The following is a 20,136-nucleotide window of genomic DNA, read 5'->3' on the forward strand; positions in this document are numbered from 1 at the left end:
CAGTTTCTGATTCATACAGGGCCTTACAGGTTAGTGACAACCTGGCCATCACAACTCTGGGAAGGACAGGCCTACTTTTCAGAGGTGTTGATGTTTTCTGTACCTGAAGGTTTTCAAGAGATATCAATCTTCCTCACCACCTCCCTTGGCCCTCTTAATGGACTAAGCAGTTCCTCATGAAAGTTCTGTAGGATATCTGTACTAACTTCTCCATATTGTTCCATCCTGAGTCTAAATTCCTGGCCTCAAGGTAATGTTAGATTTCTAGCTCCAGCCCCTATTTACGTAAGGCCTATACTAAGGAACGGAACCCATACACATCAGTCTGCTCTTATTTCTCTGGATTTAATTTCTGTGTTACTTTCTGAAACATGCAGGTGTTCCTTTCTTTCTTTTAATCTCAGCTGTGTGCTTTTAACATTTTCAAAACTGACCCAGAATTTACATGTGTCTCCAGTAAGAGTACATTAAATTGAGCTTAGTCTGGTCTTCTACTGGCATATTTGAGATCCAAATAATTTGCTACTTAACTGGATTCAGTTACCTGTATATTTCAGGCACCTAAAACTCACCATGTTCCAAATTTCCCCCTTTATTGTTAGTAATTTTCTTGGGAATCTGGATAACATTAGATGGAATAAAGTTAGTGAGTGGCCCAGGATTTCCTGAAATTTTGTTTGTCAGAGTGGCCAGGGAAAGTTAAGCAAAGAAGAAAACCAAATGAAAAACAGAATCACATTATTATGGCTGAGACAAGATTCCATGCAGAACTCTCTGTAGAGCTGAGTTGGGTCGTAACTTATGCCAGAGCTCTAGGTGGGGCTGACACCATCTCATGCCAAGCTCTCAGTTCTGGGCTAACGTCATCTCTGGTCCACTCTATGGAGTGGAAACTTTGGAGGAATGGCCAATGTGTTCCGCGGTGTAGGAAGAGGGAAATTGTGAACGTTACTTTCTAAATTGTGGAGGAACTAACCACTGTAAATGTGCCTTGAACTATGGTGTTTAATTTGACCAGTCAGATCAATGACTTTCCCCTTGAATGAAATGCTGCTACGTATATGAGCAGAAAGACAAAACTGCTATAAGGAATAGATAGCTAGTGGGAAGCAGCCGCATAGCACAGGAAGATCAGCTCTGTGCTTTGTGACCACCTAGAGGGGTGAGATAGGGAGGGTGGGAGGGAGGGAGATGCAAGAGGGAAGAGATATGGGGACATATGTATATGTATAACTGATTTACTTTGTTATAAAGCGGAAACTAACACACCATTGTAAAGCAATTATACTCCAATAAAGATGTTTAAAAAAAAACTAGTGTAAGGAGATGGAGAGACTGGGAGTCTTATTTTCCCAGCAATTAACTTTTCCTCGACCATGACCTTCCCTTTGAGTCTCCTAGACGTTGGGGATGATCGCAACCCCTAGGGTTGGGTGATGGCAACCCCATCTTCACTAGAACCTCTATAGTTAACTTTGATCTTTCCCACTCCGTCTATCCATCCCATGTATGCAGTCAGACATTTGATCTTGGACTTTTACTGACAAAATATCCTTGAATATAACCATTTCTTTTCACTGCCACTGCTACTGCTTTTGTCACTGCCTTAACTAGGGCTTTATCTTTAAGTTCTTTATATAAATATATAAATATCTATATATAAATAAAATATACAAATAAATAAAATATAATATTAATTCTGATGATTTTAAAGACTTTTCTTGATAAAGACTTTTCCTGATAATTATACACAATATCTCATATAAATATTTTTGTATTATCTGTTCTTTTCTTAGAATTTTAGTCATATGATTCTATCTCTTGGTATGTCTAGAACTTTTTGATTGAATGCTGACTATTTTATTTGGCTTTTAAAATTTTTCTCAGTGGAAATGTTGTTTTACTTCAAAATATTTTACTCTACCTGGAAGTAGCAAATCTTCAAATTACAATTTTTTAAATGCTTTCAAATATCAATACTATAGGTGTCACAAAATCTAGAAAAATGACATTTGAAAATTAACTACTGCCAGATGTGTCTCTATAAAACATTTTCCCCACTCTTGTAGCTATATATTCTTTAACTGCCTCCTCATATGACAGTTTATGTGTTTTAGAAATAAAATTTTAAGAAATAAACTTTGTAGTTTATAGACATAGATTTCTTTTCACATGGTTGATTAGAGTTTGCTTTTAGTTATTAATAGTTTAGAAAAGTTTATTTCAGCATCACAATTTATTATTGATAATGTCGCATTAATGTTCCTTGTTAACTTTGAGAAAACCTCTATGGATTACTTCCTCATAAATATTTACTATTATAAATGCATTACTGATTTCAGTACTGCTATAGGTTTGTGCATTACAGGAATTCTGATAAAATACTCATTCACACCATTCCATTACACACATTATTGATGGGGTATATTCTTTTACTTATTTATTTATTTATTTTTGACTGTGTTGTGTCTTCGTTGCTGTGCACAGGCTTTCTCTAGTTGCAGCGACTGGGGGATACTCTTTGTTGCGGTGTGCAGGCTTCTTATTGCGGTGGCTTCTCTTGTTGCAAAGCACAGGCTCTAGGCACACAAGCTTCAGTAGTTGTGGCTCGCAGGCTCAGTAGCTGTGGCTCACGGGCTCTAGAGCGAAGGTTCCATAGTCGTGGCACACGGTCTTATTTGCTCCACGGCATGTGGGATCTTCCCGGACCAGGGCTCAAACCCGTGTCCCCTGCATTGGCAGGTGGCTTCCTAACCACTGTGCCATCAGGGAAGCCCCTGGAGTATATTGGGTTGTTTTTTTTTTTTTTTTTTGCTGTATGCTGGCCTCTCACTGTTGTGGCCTCTCCCCGTTGTGGGGCACAGGCTCCGGACATGCAGGCTCAGTGGCCATGGCTCACGGGCCTAGCCGCTATGCGACATTTGGGATCTTCCCGGACTGGGGCACGAACCCGTGTCCCCTGCATCGGCAGGCAGACTCTCAACCACTGCACCACCAGGGAAGCCCTGGAGTATATTCTTGACAGAAGGAAATTTCTGTTTTGACTAAGCATTGAAGAAAACTGAATCTTTGACTTATCTTTCACATGCCTGATGATTGAAATAATTTTCCACAGAATAACTTCTGGTTTTATACTTTTCAGTTCTTTTTTTCTTCTTCAAACGCACATGCTTTGAGAGCTGTGAAGTGCAAGACATGGCTATATTGTAAGGTGGTTTTTGTCCTTACGCTTCTGTGTCTTGTGCTAGTTAAGTCAGTAGAGTAGTCAGTAAGAGTACTGGAAGTTATTCCTGTAATGGGATATTATATAGTCCATTACATATGCTGGTGTCTGAAAATCACATAATAGCCTCACTTAAAACATCTCCTTAGCCAGATTTCAAAAAAGCCTGTGACCAATCCAATATGATCCAACATAGCAGAATATGATAGAAGGAAAATTGACAAAGAAATAGACGCTGGACTTACCTGATGGAAATTAAAATATCTCACTTTTGACAATTTTGCAAAAACCTATAATGACATGAACTAATTTCTAGGGTTCTTCGTAGGACCCAAAAAGGAACCCATAGAGTTGTGGAACAACAATAGAAGCTACTGTGATGAGAAGCCCGGGCACCGCAACAAAGAGTAGCCCCCGCTCGCCGCAACTGGAGAAAACCTGCACGCAGCACTGAAGACCCAACGCAGCCAAGATAAAAATAAATAAATAAAAATAAATAAATTTATCTTTTAAAAAGTAATACTCAGGTTTGAGGCATGAGAAATTTGATGAGGAGAAATTAGCAAATGTTTGCAGAACTTTTAAAATATCAAACTCAGTCTCTAAGATTTTAGCATTCTATACAACATCGGTTACTTATTAGTGGTTTGGGAAGGCCAATTTAAAATTTTCTCATCTTACTGTATTGAAATTCACGGCCCTAATGTTTTCCACGTTGACTATATGAATGATGAAGAAAAGTCAATCATGTATTTCATTTCCAACTGGACAGAAAACAATATTTTAAAAAGTGTTTGGCCTACTGACTTTTGATTTCTTCTAAGGCAAATGGATAGGTAATTTTTATTCCCTGATTAGGAGAAAAATGGTGGAAGAGGGCAGGGTTAAGAATTAAGATTTCAAGAGCATGAGAGGTAGATGGCCAACCATAGTTCCTAAGGTTCGGTGCCTGTAACTGTTGCCGCCGCTTAAGCGTGCCAAAGCAGTGGTACGGCTGCTGCGCTCGTGTTTGCTACCACTAGAAACATTCTTGCCAGTAGTGGCGGCAGCGGGACTCCATGACCCCCTTTTTTCACTCTCTCCAGAAGCTCCAGATGGCGTCTTCCGTGGGCAACGTGGCCGACAGCACAGAACCAACGAAACGTATGCTTTCCTTCCAAGGGTTAGCTGAGCTGGCACATCGAGAATATCAGGCAGGAGATTTTGAGACAGCTGAGAGACACTGCATGCAGCTCTGGAGACAAGAGCCAGGCAATACTGGTGTACTTTTATTACTTTCATCTATACACTTCCAGTGTCGAAGGCTGGACAGATCTGCCCACTTTAGTACTCTGGCAATTAAACAGAACCCTCTTCTGGCAGAAGCCTATTCGAATTTGGGGAATGTGTACAAGGAAAGAGGGCAGTTGCAGGAAGCAACTGAGCATTACCGGCATGCATTGCGTCTCAAACCAGATTTCATCGATGGTTATATTAACCTGGCAGCCGCTTTGGTAGCAGCAGGCGACATGGAAGGGGCAGTACAAGCTTACGTCTCTGCTCTTCAGTATAATCCTTATTTGTACTGTGTTCGCAGTGACCTGGGGAACCTGCTCAAAGCCCTGGGTGGCTTAGAAGAAGCCAAGGCATGTTATTTGAAAGCAATTGAGATGCAACCGAACTTTGCAGTAGCTTGGAGTAATCTTGGCTGTGTTTTCAATGCACAAGGGGAGATTTGGCTTGCAATTCATCACTTTGAAAAGGCTGTCACCCTTGACCCCAGTTTTCTGGATGCTTATATCAATTTAGGAAATGTCTTCAATGAGGCACGGATTTTTGACAGAGCTGTGGCAGCTTACCTTCGTGCCCTAAGCTTGAGTCCAAATCATGCAGTGGTACATGGCAACCTGGCTTGTGTATACTATGAGCAAGGCCTGATGGATCTGGCAATAGACACCTACAGGCGAGCTATTGAATTGCAACCACACTTCCCTGATGCTTACTGCAACCTAGCCAACGCTCTCAAAGAGAAGGGCAGTGTTGCTGAAGCAGAAGATTGTTATCATACAGCTCTCCGGCTGTGTCCCACCCATGCAGACTCTCTGAATAACCTAGCCAATATCAAAGGAGAACAGGGAAACAGTGAAGAGGCAGTTCGCTTGTATCGTAAAGCATTAGAGCTCTGCCCAGACTTTGCTGATGCCCATTCAAATTTAGCAAGTGTATTGAAGCAGCAGGGAAAACTGCACGAAGCTCTGATGCATTATACGGAGGCTATTCGAATCAGTCCTACCTTTGCTGATGCGTACTGTAATATGGGAAACACTCTATGGGAGATGCAGGATGTTCAGGGAGCCTTGCAGTGTTATACTCGTGCCGTTCAGATCAACCCTGCATTTGCGGATGCCCACAGCAATCTGGCTTCCATTCACCAGGATTCAGGGAATATTCCAGAAGCAATTGCTTCTTATCGCACTGTTCTGAAGCTTCAACCTGATTTTCCTGACGCTTACTGTAATTTGGCTCATTGCCTGCAGGTTGTCTGTGATTGGACAGACTATGATGAGCGAATGAAGAAGTTGGTCAGCATTGTGGCTGACCAGTTGGAGAAGAATAGGTTGCCTTCTGTGCAGCCTCATCATAGTATGCTCTATCCTCTTCCTCATGGCTTCAGGAAGGCTATTGCTGAGAGGCATGGGAACCTCTGCTTGGCTAATATAAGTGTCCTTCATAAACCACCGTATGAACATCCAAAAGACTTGAAGCTCAGTGATGGTCGACTGCGTGTAGGATACGTGAGTTCTGACTTTGGGAATCATCCTACTTCTCACCTTATGCAGTCTATTCCAGGCATGCACAATCCTGATAAATTTGAGATATTCTGTTATGCCCTGAGCCCACATGATGGCACAAACTTCCGAGCGAAGGTGATGGCAGAAGCCAATCATTTCACTGATCTTTCTCAGATTCCATGCAATGGGAAAGCAGCTGATCGCATCCATCAAGATGGTATACACATCCTTGTAAATATGAATGGTTATACCAGGGGTGCTCGAAATGAACTCTTTGCTCTCAGGCCAGCTCCTATTCAGGCAATGTGGCTGGGGTACCCTGGGACTAGTGGCGCGCTTTTCATGGATTATATCATCACTGATCAGGAAACGTCACCTGCTGAAGTTGCTGAGCAGTATTCTGAGAAACTGGCTTATATGCCCCATACGTTCTTTATTGGTGATCATACTAATATGTTCCCTCACCTGAAGAAAAAAGCCATCATCGATTTTAAGTCCAATGGGCACCTTTATGACAATCGGATTGTGCTGAATGGCATCGACCTCCAAGCATTTCTTGATAGTCTATCAGATGTGCAAATAGTCAAGATGAAATGTCCTGATGGAGAAGACAACGCAGACAGCAGTAATACAGCTCTTAATATGCCTGTCATTCCTATGAATACTGTTGCAGAAGCAGTTATTGAAATGATTAACAGAGGACAAATTCAGATTACAATGAATGGATTCAGTATTAGCAATGGACTGGCAACTACCCTGATCAACAATAAGGCTGCCACTGGAGAGGAGGTTCCCCGTACCATTATTGTAACCACACGTTCTCAGTACGGGTTACCGGAAGATGCCATTGTGTACTGTAACTTTAATCAGTTATACAAAATTGACCCATCTACTTTGCAGATGTGGGCAAATATTCTGAAGCGTGTTCCCAATAGTGTACTGTGGCTGTTGCGTTTTCCAGCAGCAGGAGAAGCTAATATTCAACAGTACACACAAAATATGGGCCTTCTCCCGAGCCGTATCATTTTTTCACCTGTTGCTCCTAAAGAGGAACATGTTCGGAGAGGCCAGCTGGCTGATGTCTGCTTGGACACTCCACTCTGTAATGGCCACACCACAGGGATGGATGTCCTTTGGGCAGGGACCCCCATGGTGACTATGCCAGGAGAGACTCTTGCTTCCCGAGTTGCAGGTTCCCAGCTCACTTGTTTAGGCTGTCTTGAGCTGATTGCTAAAAATAGGCAAGAATATGAAGAGATAGCTGTGAAACTGGGAACTGATCTCGATTACCTGAAGAAAATTCGTGGCAAAGTCTGGAAGCAGAGAACATCTAGCCCTCTGTTCAACACCAAACAATACACAATGGAACTAGAGCGGCTCTATCTACAGATGTGGGAGCATTATGCAGCTGGCAACAAACCTGATCACATGATTAAGCCTGTTGAAGTCACTGAGTCGGCCTAAATAATGACTGTGTGCCCAGGAGAATTACCCCTGTAGCTGAGCCTCAACCTTCTGTGGGAAAGGGAACTACTTTTTCAATATCATGGTGCAGATGGGTGACAGACAATGATAAGAAATAGCACAGCCAGACTTGCTTCCTGCATGATCACGATAGGGAGAGACCCAAGAGATGCGAAACTGCTGTTCCACAAGGAGTCTCCATCGAATTTTGCAGCAGCCAGGTGTCTGGAAGGTCTGGAAGGTAAGTCTGGAAGGTAAGTCTGGAAGGTCTGATCTCCCTTGGTCTTCCAGGGGGATGGATGGTTAGTGTGCAAGGGAGATAGAGATTGCCCAGCCGTTTTGTGATTATCATGGATTGATTGAGTCTTCTGAATTAATTTTTTTCTTTATATTTTGGGTATTGGAGCTTTTAAAAATGTTTGGTTTCAGGTATTTTTATTCCTGTGAAGTGTATATGATTCTCTTGAGATAAGGTTTTAAGCTAAAATATTCCTTGTTTTAGTTTCTGAACTCTACAGATAAATGGGGACTTTGCTGGTGTAGTCTTTTTATAGGTTTTATAAACCACTTGAGCCTATATCAGTCCCTTTAGTGTCTGACATAACGTTTGGAACTCTCAGTGCTTTGTTGGTTTGTAGATGATGGCCTCAATTCTTTTTCTGGTCCGTTTCCTTCTTCCCTTCCCCCCACTTTAAAAATTCTCCTGTAACGTGGCTAACTAAATACCAAGTGTGATTCAAAACCTCCCAGAGTGTTTCTCTTCAACACATCATCTGGTGCCAAATGAAGATTCTTAGGAGTTCTTATTAATTATGAAGGGCACAGTTGTGGTACTGTCACTGACGATAATAATAATGGATTTTTGGCCTAGAGTTTTGACCTATTTCACCAGTGTTTTACCGTTGACTGCCCCTCTATGCTGCTTCCAAAAGTGATAGTGTGTGATAAGATTTTTACTTTCATTTCTAAAGTTTGTTTTTTTTTAGGTGAGTCCTGTTCTTCCCTTTTCTTTCAGCAGAAATGAAATCCCAGGTAAGTATAAGTATTCAAATATTTGATCAGTAAGTCACAGTTATCTCCAGTACATTAAATAACTTTCATCAAAAAACATGTTATAGGTAAAAAGCTCTGAAGGACCAGCTATGTATATGATAATTATGTTTCAGGCCTTTTAGGGTATTATATATAATAACTTGTCTTCTGGTCGTGGTCTTGAAGTCTTTATGGATTCAGCCTCAGTAGTAGCGAACTGCACTGCTACTTGGTTTGGAGTACAAATTAGACTTTAGCCCTCCTGGAGGTTGAGTTTTTGGTGTTGAAAACCACAGGAATGAAATTATTGTATTTCAACAAAGGATCGAGGGCTTGAGGCTTAAACAAGCCAACATATGTATGGGAAGCAGTCAGCCTTGAGAGCAGGCTACAGACATGCCAGGCATGCCGCCGCTGCTCGAAGGGACCGTCCCTACTTGTTCCCCTCCTTGTTCCATTCCATGGGAGATAAATCACCAGGGCCCAGAAATCAGAAAGAATGTAAAATGAGACAAGCCAATCTGTCTCCACCCTGCACGTGCAGGTTATTTTGGATGATTCTGGGTTTATGGGTTTTCTCCCAGGGAAGTTAACCTTGAGCCGAGACAGTCATTAGATAATGTAAACCACCGTCTGGCAACCTTCCCTTTTCTAGTCTATATAATCTGCAACTGTAGCATAATAAAACTTGCCTTGCAACCATCAGTTGTCTTGGTCCTTCTGACCCCATTCGACGGTGCTACTTCAGTTCCTTACCCCGTCCCTTCTGACCCTGGGCGGTGAAATCCTCTTTCTGAGGCTGGTCCGCGGCAAGTGGCGCCCGAACAGGGAGCTGAAGCGTGAAGCCAATGAAAAGAAAAAGAAAGTGCAGGTAAGAGAACCCTTATGCAAAATATGTGTGGACACGAGTAAAAGTGAAACTAATAGAGGCATAAGGCAACAGTCAGAAGTAAAATAAGATGGGGCAAAAGGGCTCAAAGGAGCGTGAATTATTTGCTCCGGTTTTACTTTTGATGCTTAAAGCTCGGGGTAATAAAGTTTCTACCTCACAGTTGACTGAATTTTTGCAGCATATCCATGATGTATCTCCCTGGTTTCCTGATGGCGGCTCTGTGACACAGAAATCTGGCAGAAAGTTGGAGAAGATTTAAAAAATTATTATGAGTCTCGAGGGCCTAGTCATACTGCCCTTGTTACATTTAGTTTGTGGAATCTGATAAAAATATGTTTAGGTTCTTCTCATGATAGTGTTGATTTGAATGTAAAGTCAGAAAAACATAAGCCTCTGACAGAAGAAAAGACTGTATTGTCAGCTACTGTGTCGCCACTTCCTAAACCGAAAGAGCTAATTAATTTAAATATTTCAGATGAAGAGGAACATTTTGACTTAACAGATGAGGCTTTTAAACATAAAAGGGAGAAATATCCTGAGGATGATTTTCTAATGGCTATAATAGATAAGTCAGTGAAAAAGCTGCAAATTAGTAAGGACTGTCTTCCTCAAAATTCTCCATCTGTAAAAATGCTCAGTCCCTTGCAACGTGCTGTACAAGCAGCAATAAAACGAGGAGAAGATCCTATTTTCTGTTGTCCTGTCACGGAAAGACCTGATCCTAATAATCCTCAACAGGCTATTAGGGAGCATCAGGCTCTTCCTTTTAAAATTTTGAAAGATTTAAAATCTGCTTGTGCTCAATATGGGCCCACTGCTCCTTTTACTACTGCTATGGTTGACACTATTACAGGAGAAGCTCTTCCCCCTGCTGATTGGCAGTCTATTGCACGAGCTTGTTTAAATGGTGGAGATTATTTAATATGGAAGTTTGATTTTTATGAACGGGCTGCTGAACAAGGAGAAAAGAATGCTACCCATGATATTCCAGTTGATTATCATATGCTGATTGGGGAAGGACAATCTATTTCTTTACAAGATCGATTAACTTATCCCTTTGTTGCTTATCCTCAAATAAATCATTTGGCATTACAAGCCTGGAGGAAATTATCTTCTACACACAAAACTGAGCATCTTTCAAAAATTAGACAGGGACCTGATGAACCATATGCTGATTTTGTAGATAGATTGTTACAGCCGGTGGGGATACTCATTGTGGATGGACTCACTGGTACAATTGTAGTTAAGCAACTTGCTTTTGAAAACGCTAATAATGAATGTCAGGCTGCGATTCGACCTTGGAGAAAACGGGGAACATTGGAGGATTATATTCGCCTTTGTGCAGACATTGGGCCTGCTTATATACAGGGTGCTGCTATGGCTGCAGCATTAACTAAAGTGGGGTTTAAAAACAATCCAAAGAGAACAAAGACTAGTTTTAAATGCGCAAAGGCAGGTCATTTTGCTGGAGAATGTAGATCTTTTCATTGTAACCCTGGTCCTTCCTTCCCTACTCAAAACCCTCCAGATGGTCAGAAAATCCCTGGTTTATGCCCTAAATGCAATAGGGGAAAACGTTGGGCACGAGATTGTCGCTCAGTGTCCCACAAGGATGGAACACCACTGTCGGGAAACTCCTCCCGGGGCCTTCCCCGGCCCCAACAGATAATAGGGGCAATGTCTGTGTATCCTCCTCAAACTATCAATCAGACATTAACCAAAAACCAAAACATACAATATCTTTGCTCTCCAGAGAAACAGCAGGAAGCGCAGGACTGGACCACAGTACCTCCGCCCGATATGTATTAACTCCTGAAATGGGTCCTCAGGCCTTCTCTACGGGCATCTATGGACCTTTACCCAAGGGTTTGATGGGACTATTATTGGGAAGAAGTAGTGTCACCATGAAGGGTTTAACTATTATGCCAGGAGTCATAGATTCTGACTACGAAGGAGAAATAAAAATCATGGCACAAACTATTAAAAATATAATAATGATTTCTCCTGGGGATAAAATTGCACAATTGCTACTTTTGCCCTTTGTACCTCATGGACAAATTTTACAGCATCAAAAGAGAGACACAAAGGCTTTTGGATCATCTAATGCTGCCTACCGGATTCAGAAGATAGGGAAAGAACGTCCAGAAATGAAATGAACCATTAATGGAAAGGTTTTTTCAGGTTTGTTAGACACTGGAGCTGATGTCTCTGTTATGACACAGATTCACTGGCATAAACATTGGCCCGTTAGTCCTACTATTACAGAACTTCAAGGAATAGGACAGAGTTCTTCTCCTATGCAAAGTAGTCAGTTATTATTATGGCAAGATAGTGAGGGCCATTCAGGATACTTCCAGCCTTATGTTTTGCCTAGGCTGCCTTTAAACCTCTGGGGCCGAGATATATTAAAAGAAATGGGAGTGTTACTTTATAGTCCAAATTCTCAAGTCTCTAATATGATGTTGGATCAAGGATTTCTTCCCACAAAAGGGCTGGGAACAAATCAACAAGGAACTGTCTATCCTATTGATGTGAAAATAAAAAATGATAGACAAGGTTTGGGTTTTTCTTAGGGGCCTTGGATTCTCCTCCACTCACTGCTGATCCAATTACTTGGCTGAGTGATGACCCTGTATGGGTGGACCAATGGCCCCTCACAAAGGAGAAATTAGAAGCTGCAGAACAATTAGTACTGGAACAATTAGGGCATTTAGAAATTTCCAATAGTCCTTGGAATACTCCTATTTTTATTACCAAGAAAAAATCTGGAAAATATAGGTTATTACAGGATCTAAGAGCTGTTAATAAAACTATGCTAATAATGGGAGCTCTTCAAGCAGGCCTACCCTCTCCAACAGCCATACCACACAATTATCAGCTTTTAGTTATAGATTTAAAAGATTGTTTTTTTCACTATTCCTTTGTTTCCTGAAGATAGAAAACATTTTGCTTTTAGCTTGCCTTCCTTAAATTTTAAGGAACCCCTGAGGAGATTTCAATGGAAAGTATTGCCTCAGGGCATGGCAAATAGTCCTACATTATGCCAAAAATATGTGGCTCAGGCCTTAACTCCTGTGAGAAAAAGGTTTCCAACGTTATATCTCATACATTATATGGATGATATACTTTTAGCCACTGATAATATTTCTTTATTAGAGACTGCTTTTCAATTTTTACAACAATCCTTACAATCATTTGGCTTGGTCATTGCCTCAGAAAAAATTCAAAGACAATCTCCATTTTTCTATTTGGGAAAATATATTGATAACACTACCATTAGGCCTCAAAAACTGCAAATTCGAGTGGATAATTTAAAAACATTAAAGGATTTTCAAAAATTACTTGGAGATATTAATTGGCCAAGGCCTTCCTTAAAACTTACTACTGCTCAATTAGAGCCTTTGTTTGATATTCTTAAAGGTGACTCAGATCCTTCTACTTCACGCTCTATGACTCCAGAAGCACTTCAAGCTTTACAAATAGTTAATAGAGCTATCAGCTCTGCACAATTAACTCGAATGCATACTCACCTGCCAATTTCTTTAATTGCTTGTCCAACACCTCATGTGCCTACTGCCATCTTACGGCAAACTGTTGGAATTATTGAATGGATTCATATGAAAACTACATCCTCTAAGGTTATTAACCCTTATTTTGAACTTAGTAAGCTAATAATGCAAGGTAGAACTAGATGCTTACAACTTCTGGGTATAGAAACTTCTCAAATTATTATCCCTTATTCAGTTAGTCAACAAAATTGGCTTTTTCAACATAGTAATGAATGGGGTCTTGCTCTTGCAGGATTTTCAGGTGCCTTGGAATGCCATTACCCTGCTGATAAATTGATCCAATTAGACAAAGTTAACTGTTATACCTTTCCTTCTATAATTAGGCAACAGCCCATTCCTCATGTACCTTTGGTTTTTACAGACGGTTCTTCTTCAGGAGTGGCTACTGTAATCATTGACGACGGAACCAAACTCATTAAACAAACTTCCTTGACTTCAGCTCAACGTGTTGAACTGTATGCTGTCATTATGGCTTTTAAACATTTGCCTTCTATATCTTTTAATTTGTTTTCTGATAGTAAATATCTTATCAGCTTATTATTTCTTCTGGAGACTGCGACCAGCGGACATACTAATGACCCTGAATTATCATCCTCTTTTCGTTTGCTTCAACAGCTTATTCGTTCCCACGATGGTCGTGTTGCAGCTCTGCATATCCGTGCTCATTCTAACTTGCCTGGTCCATTGTCTAAACTTAATGCGGCTGCAGATGTTTTAACTCGATCTAAACGTGATCTTTATCCTGTGCGTTTTCCTCCCAAAAATAAAGTTAAAGTTACTCTTCCTCCTCAATCTCTTTTCCCTAAAGCAGGACATATCCCAAATTACCGTCCTCCTCCTTTCCGTTCGTCATGCTGTCAAGAATGGCTAAGGTATTGCATTCATTATCTTCATACTGTTGATACTCATGGTCCATGTCCTGGACACCCTCATATTATGGTAAGTTATGATCAAACTGCTTCACAAGCAGCACAGCAATCGCATGCTTTACACCATCAGTCGGCGGCTACGTTACGCAAAGAATTTTCCCTTACTCGTGAAGCCGCCCGACAAATTGTTAAGCAATGCCCACAGTGCTTACCTCACCTTCCTGTTCCACATTATGGTGTTAATCCTCGTGGATTATTACCTAGTCATTTATGGCAAATGGATGTTACTCATATCCCGTCTTTTGGGAAATTACAATTTGTTCATGTCACTATTGATACTTATTCTGGTTTCCTCTGTGCTACAGCACAGACCCGAGAAGCTACTAAACATGTTATCACTCATTTATTACACTGTTTTGCTTTCATGAACCTTCATTTTACAGGAACCAACATTACTCTTACAGGCCCGGCTACCAGCCGACGAGAGGATCTTAAGGATACCATCATTTGGTATAAAAATGGGCAAGCTATTAATATTAGAGGTCGAATCTCATATGCCTCACCACTTTGGGATTCCGCTATTACTATAGCCAAGGTTCCAGGTGAAGATTCAGGAAATTATTTCTGTATGAAGCATTTACTTGGAGGACAAGGGATACTTATAGTTGGACATAAGGTTACTATTCTTAACAGAAAATCAAAAACTCAATTTCCTCCTTTTATGACCATTAACTTTGCTGGATCCAATTTTGAATGTTGCAATGCATCTTGGAATAATAACCAAATATGGTGTACTACAGATCATACCAAGGGGTCAATTCTTATCTCTTCTATTCCCATCATAGATAGGTTTATCACATTTCAAAAGAACTGGGATATATGGAAACTAGCTCTAACTTATTCCAATACACCTGTTATAACTTGTGTTGCTCCTCCATATACACTTTTGATTGGTTCTATTAACATTGGTAATTCTTCCAAAGGAGGATATAATATTAGCTGTGTTCATTGTATTTTTAGCAGTTGTATGTTCCCTTCTGCAGGAACACAATCTGTGCTTATACTAAGGCAACCCATATATGTTATGGTGCCTGTACTTCTGAGAGAACCTTGGTATGAAGATACTGGAGTACAGGCATGGGTGGAACTCTCCAAAGCCTTGCAGAGAAGGAGACGCTTTATTGGGTGGCTAATAGTAAGTTTACTTGCCTTGGCTGCTCTGTCTGCTACCGCGGCTACTGCCCGTCTTGCTCTTTCACAGAGTATTAATCATGCTCACTTTGCTAATCAATTATCTCAAAATACCAGTCTTGCTTAGTCTTTACAAAGTCACACAGATTTACAGATGAATAACAAGTTAGATGAATTTAAAAACGCAATTTTGAGGATTGGAGATCAGATGGCAGCATTAAAATTGAGGATGCGTTTAGCTTGTCATGCAAAGTATACGTGGATTTGTGTTATTCCTTACAAGTACAATGACTGTATTTGGGAATGGGAAAAAGTAAAAATGCATCTGCTGAGTGTTTGGTCAGATAATAATATTAGTCTTGATCTTAAGAAATTAAATGCTGAAATTCAGGATATACAAAATGCACATCTTGATGATATTTCACCAGAAGATGTAATTCAAACTTTACTGGATCATTTAAAGTGGTTAAACCCTTAGTCGTGGATTACTAGAGGGTTGTCAGGATTTATTACCCTGGCCATAATTTGCCTATTATTGATAATAATCTTCTCATGTCTGTTTCATATCCTCATGCAACAGTATACTACTCTCGGCACTAAGCTTCATGGAATTGTTTTGCAGCAAAAATTAAAAAATAAAAAAGGGGGACCTGTGGGAAGCAGTCAGCCTTGAGAGCAGGCTACAGACATGCCAGGCATGCCGCCGCTGCTCGAAGGGACCGTCCCTACTTGTTCCCCTCCTTGTTCCATTCCATGGGAGATAAATCACCAGGGCCCAGAAATCAGAAAGAATGTAAAATGAGACAAGCCAATCTGTCTCCACCCTGCACGTGCAGGTTATTTTGGATGATTCTGGGTTTATGGGTTTTCTCCCAGGGAAGTTAACCTTGAGCCGAGACAGTCATTAGATAATGTAAACCACCGTCTGGCAACCTTCCCTTTTCTAGTCTATATAATCTGCAACTGTAGCATAATAAAACTTGCCTTGCAACCATCAGTTGTCTTGGTCCTTCTGACCCCATTCGACGGTGCTACTTCAGTTCCTTACCCCGTCCCTTCTGACCCTGGGCGGTGAAATCCTCTTTCTGAGGCTGGTCCGTGGCACATATGAATATGTTTTTGTCTTGCTGTACTGCACATATGCTGTCTAGTAACAGATATTTTGTCTGCTATTAGTGTTTTAGATTATGTCTTTCCAAAGCGCTGAGGCAGTGCACCTATTTTGAAGTTGCAGCTGATGGCTGAACGTATCCTAGCTGACAAATTATTGATTAATAAAAACATGAATTTCTGAAAGATGTGTACTGTTAACCAAAATCTGAGCAAGGAGTGTCAAATGTAATTCTTAGCCAGAATTACATGTTAATGAACCATTTAACAGTGTAAATCAAGGAACATCAATGTAGGGATTTCTTTTCATTTATTTCTTACCTGCTTGAAATATCAGTTAAAGGTTGCCAGCTTGGTTGCAGATGAACGGACGTTTGAAGTTCCCCGAACTACTTAATGTGGAATAGGATACTAGACTTCCAACGCCCTCAAGGCTGTGACCTTGCAGCCATTTTACATAGCACATCATCCTCCTATAGGGATGAACCTTTCCCTGGCCCGAAAAGTAGCCACTCCGTTGAAGCTTTGCTTATTGTAACAGGCTTTTGTTTCCAGGTTACATGTCTGTGGAAGACTTAATTCTGAATAGAGATATAGATATTACTGGAAACTAATTGTTTTTGCTATTATACTCTGCTTTATCAAAAAAAGTAAAACATTTAAATTGTGCTACAAAAATTCAGATGTTGTCTTGCAATCTGTAAACAATAAATGAATGAATTACCCTTTAAAAAAAAAAGAATTAAGCAGTTAGTTAAGCTGTTGGTCCCACATCAGACAAATTATCCTTATACCTCCTGTCAATATTGTTAACAGAGACTGTTATTTTATTAATCCTTATGATCCCGTGATTCTTTCTTTCATGTTTCGGGGCACAGCAGGTGAGAGAGTGGGTTTGTTAAGCTGGGTGGGTTTATCCTTCTTTTATGCGTTCATTCAATTTTATGTTCATTTACTTATTGTATACATATGGCAATAGAAGCTGCTAAGGCAATCATTGCTATTCTGCAAAACAACAAGGCACAGAAGCAGATGTCTTATTTCCGAGATTTCTCCCCCCAAGATTATTATGATTAAAGATCCTTTCCCCCCACTCCCTGGAGAGGACAAGGAGCTGCTTGCTGGAGGATTTTTAATGACTTGGGGAAAGGCTCAAATATCCCCCCATTATGGTAATCCACCCCAGGGGCAAACCACACAAGAATATTATGAATTTATTTTATTTTTCTATCCTTGCAAAGGTAATACTCAGCTCATTAGAATATGAAAACTATACTGTCAAATTTCAGACTTACATGGATGAAGAAAATCACCAAAGTGGCATCATATCATGTGTGTTATAGTTGTATTTACTATATTGAGTATATAAAATATGTTGTGTTAACAATGTATTGTATAACTATATATTGAAAAGGCAAAATGCTGTAACGTATTTCAGAGAAAATAATTATGTTGGCCAACCCCAAATTGTGCATTGTAGACGGGTCCTAGGAAAAGAAGATTTAATTCATAGTGAACAAGAGGTTAGCTTCTGTTTTCAGCCATGTGCCATTTCAAGAATTAAACATCATGAATAATACAGGATATAAGAGGAATAGTCTAAAGATGGAAAAGCACATTTTGATTAGGAAAGAGAATTTAAGGCTTAAGTCTTTTTTTTTTTTTTTTAAGGAAAACTGCCTTATTACTATGAGATAAGAAAATTGTTTCCTTCTTTTCTTCCTTGCTTTCTTCTTCTTTTTTTTAACCTTTTTAATTTTGGATATTTGACCTCTAAGCTGAGATGACTGAAAATGCCTCCTCTGGGCATCAACCTTTTTGAAAGACTTTTGCCCCCTCCCTGAGGGCTATTTGTCTCTTGGAGGCTTTGTCTACATTACTCCTCAAGAGGCAAGCATTTGTCCTTGCACTAAATGCTGACATCTCCTGATAAGAGGGAAGCTGCAAAGTAGAAGAATTGAAGGTCAGTATGTTGATATTGGTCTCAAGTGCATTGATGTACATTTGTGTATTGGGGAAGGGGAGTGAAGCTTGAGAGCGAGCCAGTGGGGAGGGGTAAATATTTTGTGATGCTGTCTACCTATGGGCTTATAAAGTTTACAGCTGCATTAGGAGGACAAGCATTACCATTAGCATGAAAAGTAGGGCAGACCTCAGTTGCAAAAGCTTCTAGCCATACACATAGGGCAATACATAAATGATACACCTTATTGCATTCACCCATTCACCCTCCCCTGTTCACGCTAATTGGAAATTTCCATCCATTTCAGAGAAGTAACACAACTATCAATCATTTTCCCTGGCACGAATCTTCCAGGAGGAAGAAAATGGAATACACCTAGCGACAGAGCTCACGCACTAGTAGTCCATGTGTCTTAGATTTAATATCTGATGACTAGCTGCATTGAAGCCAAGAGGTGGTTCACAAAGTTGCTGCACATTAGAATCACCTGGGGAACTCTGAGACCTCCCTGTGCCCAGGCTCCTGCCTAGACATACTGAATCAAAATCTCTGGGGCTGGGACCCAGACACCAATGTTTTTCTTCAAAGCTCTTTAGGTAATTCAAACGAGCAGCAAAGCTTGAGAACCAGCCCAATAATGGGAACAAACTTATTTCACCCAGATAAAGTGGGGCAATTCATATGTTAAAAGAACGTGAATATATGTATATATTTCTTTTTTTCGCTTTATTCTGTTTGTATTTCAAATAGGCTTTTTTTTTTTCCTTCTGCAAAAAGCGTTATTGTTTCCATCTGGTCCAAGGCTTGGGAGAGGGCTCCAGGGCGGTTACAAAGCTGCCTAGTGGCTGCAGAGCGGGGCTTCAGGCAGAAGCTCTGACGCCAGAGGGTCTCCTCAGATGCGGCTGGACTTCAGAGACTCCTGTTTGGCTCGAGGGTGAGCCTTTCAAAGAGATACTCGCCCAGCACAGCCTGCGGACCAGCCAGCCTGCGGAGGTTGGTCAGGTGGTCGCCCATCTTCTGGATGAGTTTCACCTGCTCCTCCAGGAAGCGGCTCTCCAGGAAGTCACAGAGCTGGGAGTCTGCACGGGCAGGACCCAGGGTTCGCAGATCCGATAGTGCCTGGTTCCGATTCTTCTCCCTAAGAATGGCGGCTTCCACAGCATCCTGGGTTTTACCCCACTCATCCTGAGAAGGCTTCCGCGCATCCTGGAAGAGGGCGCGGCCGCAGCACTGGTTTTGCATTTTCAAGAAGCGCTGGGCGCCCTCACACTTCTCCTCAGCCAGTTGGCGAAAAATGTGGCCCATACTGTCCAGAGTCCCATTGTTGCTGTCGAAATAGATGCTCAGAGAGAGGTAAGTGTCCACAGATGCATGTTGAACAGGCGGTGGACGGCGGCCTCCACCTCGGTGGAATAATTCTGACGAACCTGGGAACTCATGGTTGATCACTGATAAGGAGCTAAGCTCAAAAAATGGTGTTGGCCTGTCCTGGAGGCTGAGGATAGCTGAGTGTCTGATTCCAAAGGTTGCGAAAGGAAGAAAGGTTGGAGGGTGGTCGGGGGCTGGAGCAAGGAGCGTCCCTGGGTCTGTTCATTCCAAACACTGTTGAAGCAAAAGACAGATCTGCAGGACTGCCGAACGCACTGCCTCAAATAGGCTTTGATATAAATGAACAAGAAGTCCAAGCAAGGACAAAACTTACCCTTCCTCCCACCAACATAGCTGGTGATACTAGAATCTAGGTCTGGGAAGGGATTCTTCCATTACTTTCTTAACATTCCAAGCCACTAGAGCAGTGGTTCTCAAAGTATGGTCACCTTGTAACCAAGCAGTACCCTATGGGGCCTTCCTAGGACAGACCCATCCCCCATATCCTCTACTGTAGTTTCTCTCTGAAGTACTCAGATAATAGTATCTCAGGCATATTTCTTGAGTTTTCAGATGCTAAAAACCACCACCCAATGGAAGAAATGAACTCCTTGATGATCATGAGCACGTAGCCCCCAGACCTTCTGGCACCTAAGGATGGATAATGTTACCTGCCTTGTGGCC

At 41.2% G+C, this 20,136-nt stretch overlaps 1 protein-coding gene and 1 pseudogene across 2 annotated transcripts; one reads left to right on the plus strand and one right to left on the minus strand.

Moving 5' to 3' along the window:
* Positions 1-4,317: 4,317 nt before the first annotated feature.
* LOC307048412 (UDP-N-acetylglucosamine--peptide N-acetylglucosaminyltransferase 110 kDa subunit-like) lies at positions 4,318-7,458 on the plus strand (the record flags this gene model as incomplete). The annotated part of the gene is made up of 1 exon (XM_079697492.1): positions 4,318-7,458. The coding sequence occupies one exon, from the start codon at positions 4,318-4,320 to the stop codon at positions 7,456-7,458; it is 3,141 nt and encodes a 1,046-aa protein (XP_079553618.1).
* Positions 7,459-18,993: 11,535 nt separating this feature from the next.
* Positions 18,994-19,523, minus strand: LOC307065512 (ferritin light chain-like; annotated as a pseudogene). The gene has a single exon. The product of its transcript is annotated as a ferritin light chain-like (transcript).
* Between the last annotated feature and the right edge of the window lie 613 nt (positions 19,524-20,136).

Source organism: Hyperoodon ampullatus, assembly GCF_949752795.1.
Source record: "Hyperoodon ampullatus genome assembly, chromosome: 2".
NCBI classification, from domain to species: Eukaryota; Metazoa; Chordata; class Mammalia; order Artiodactyla; family Ziphiidae; genus Hyperoodon; species Hyperoodon ampullatus.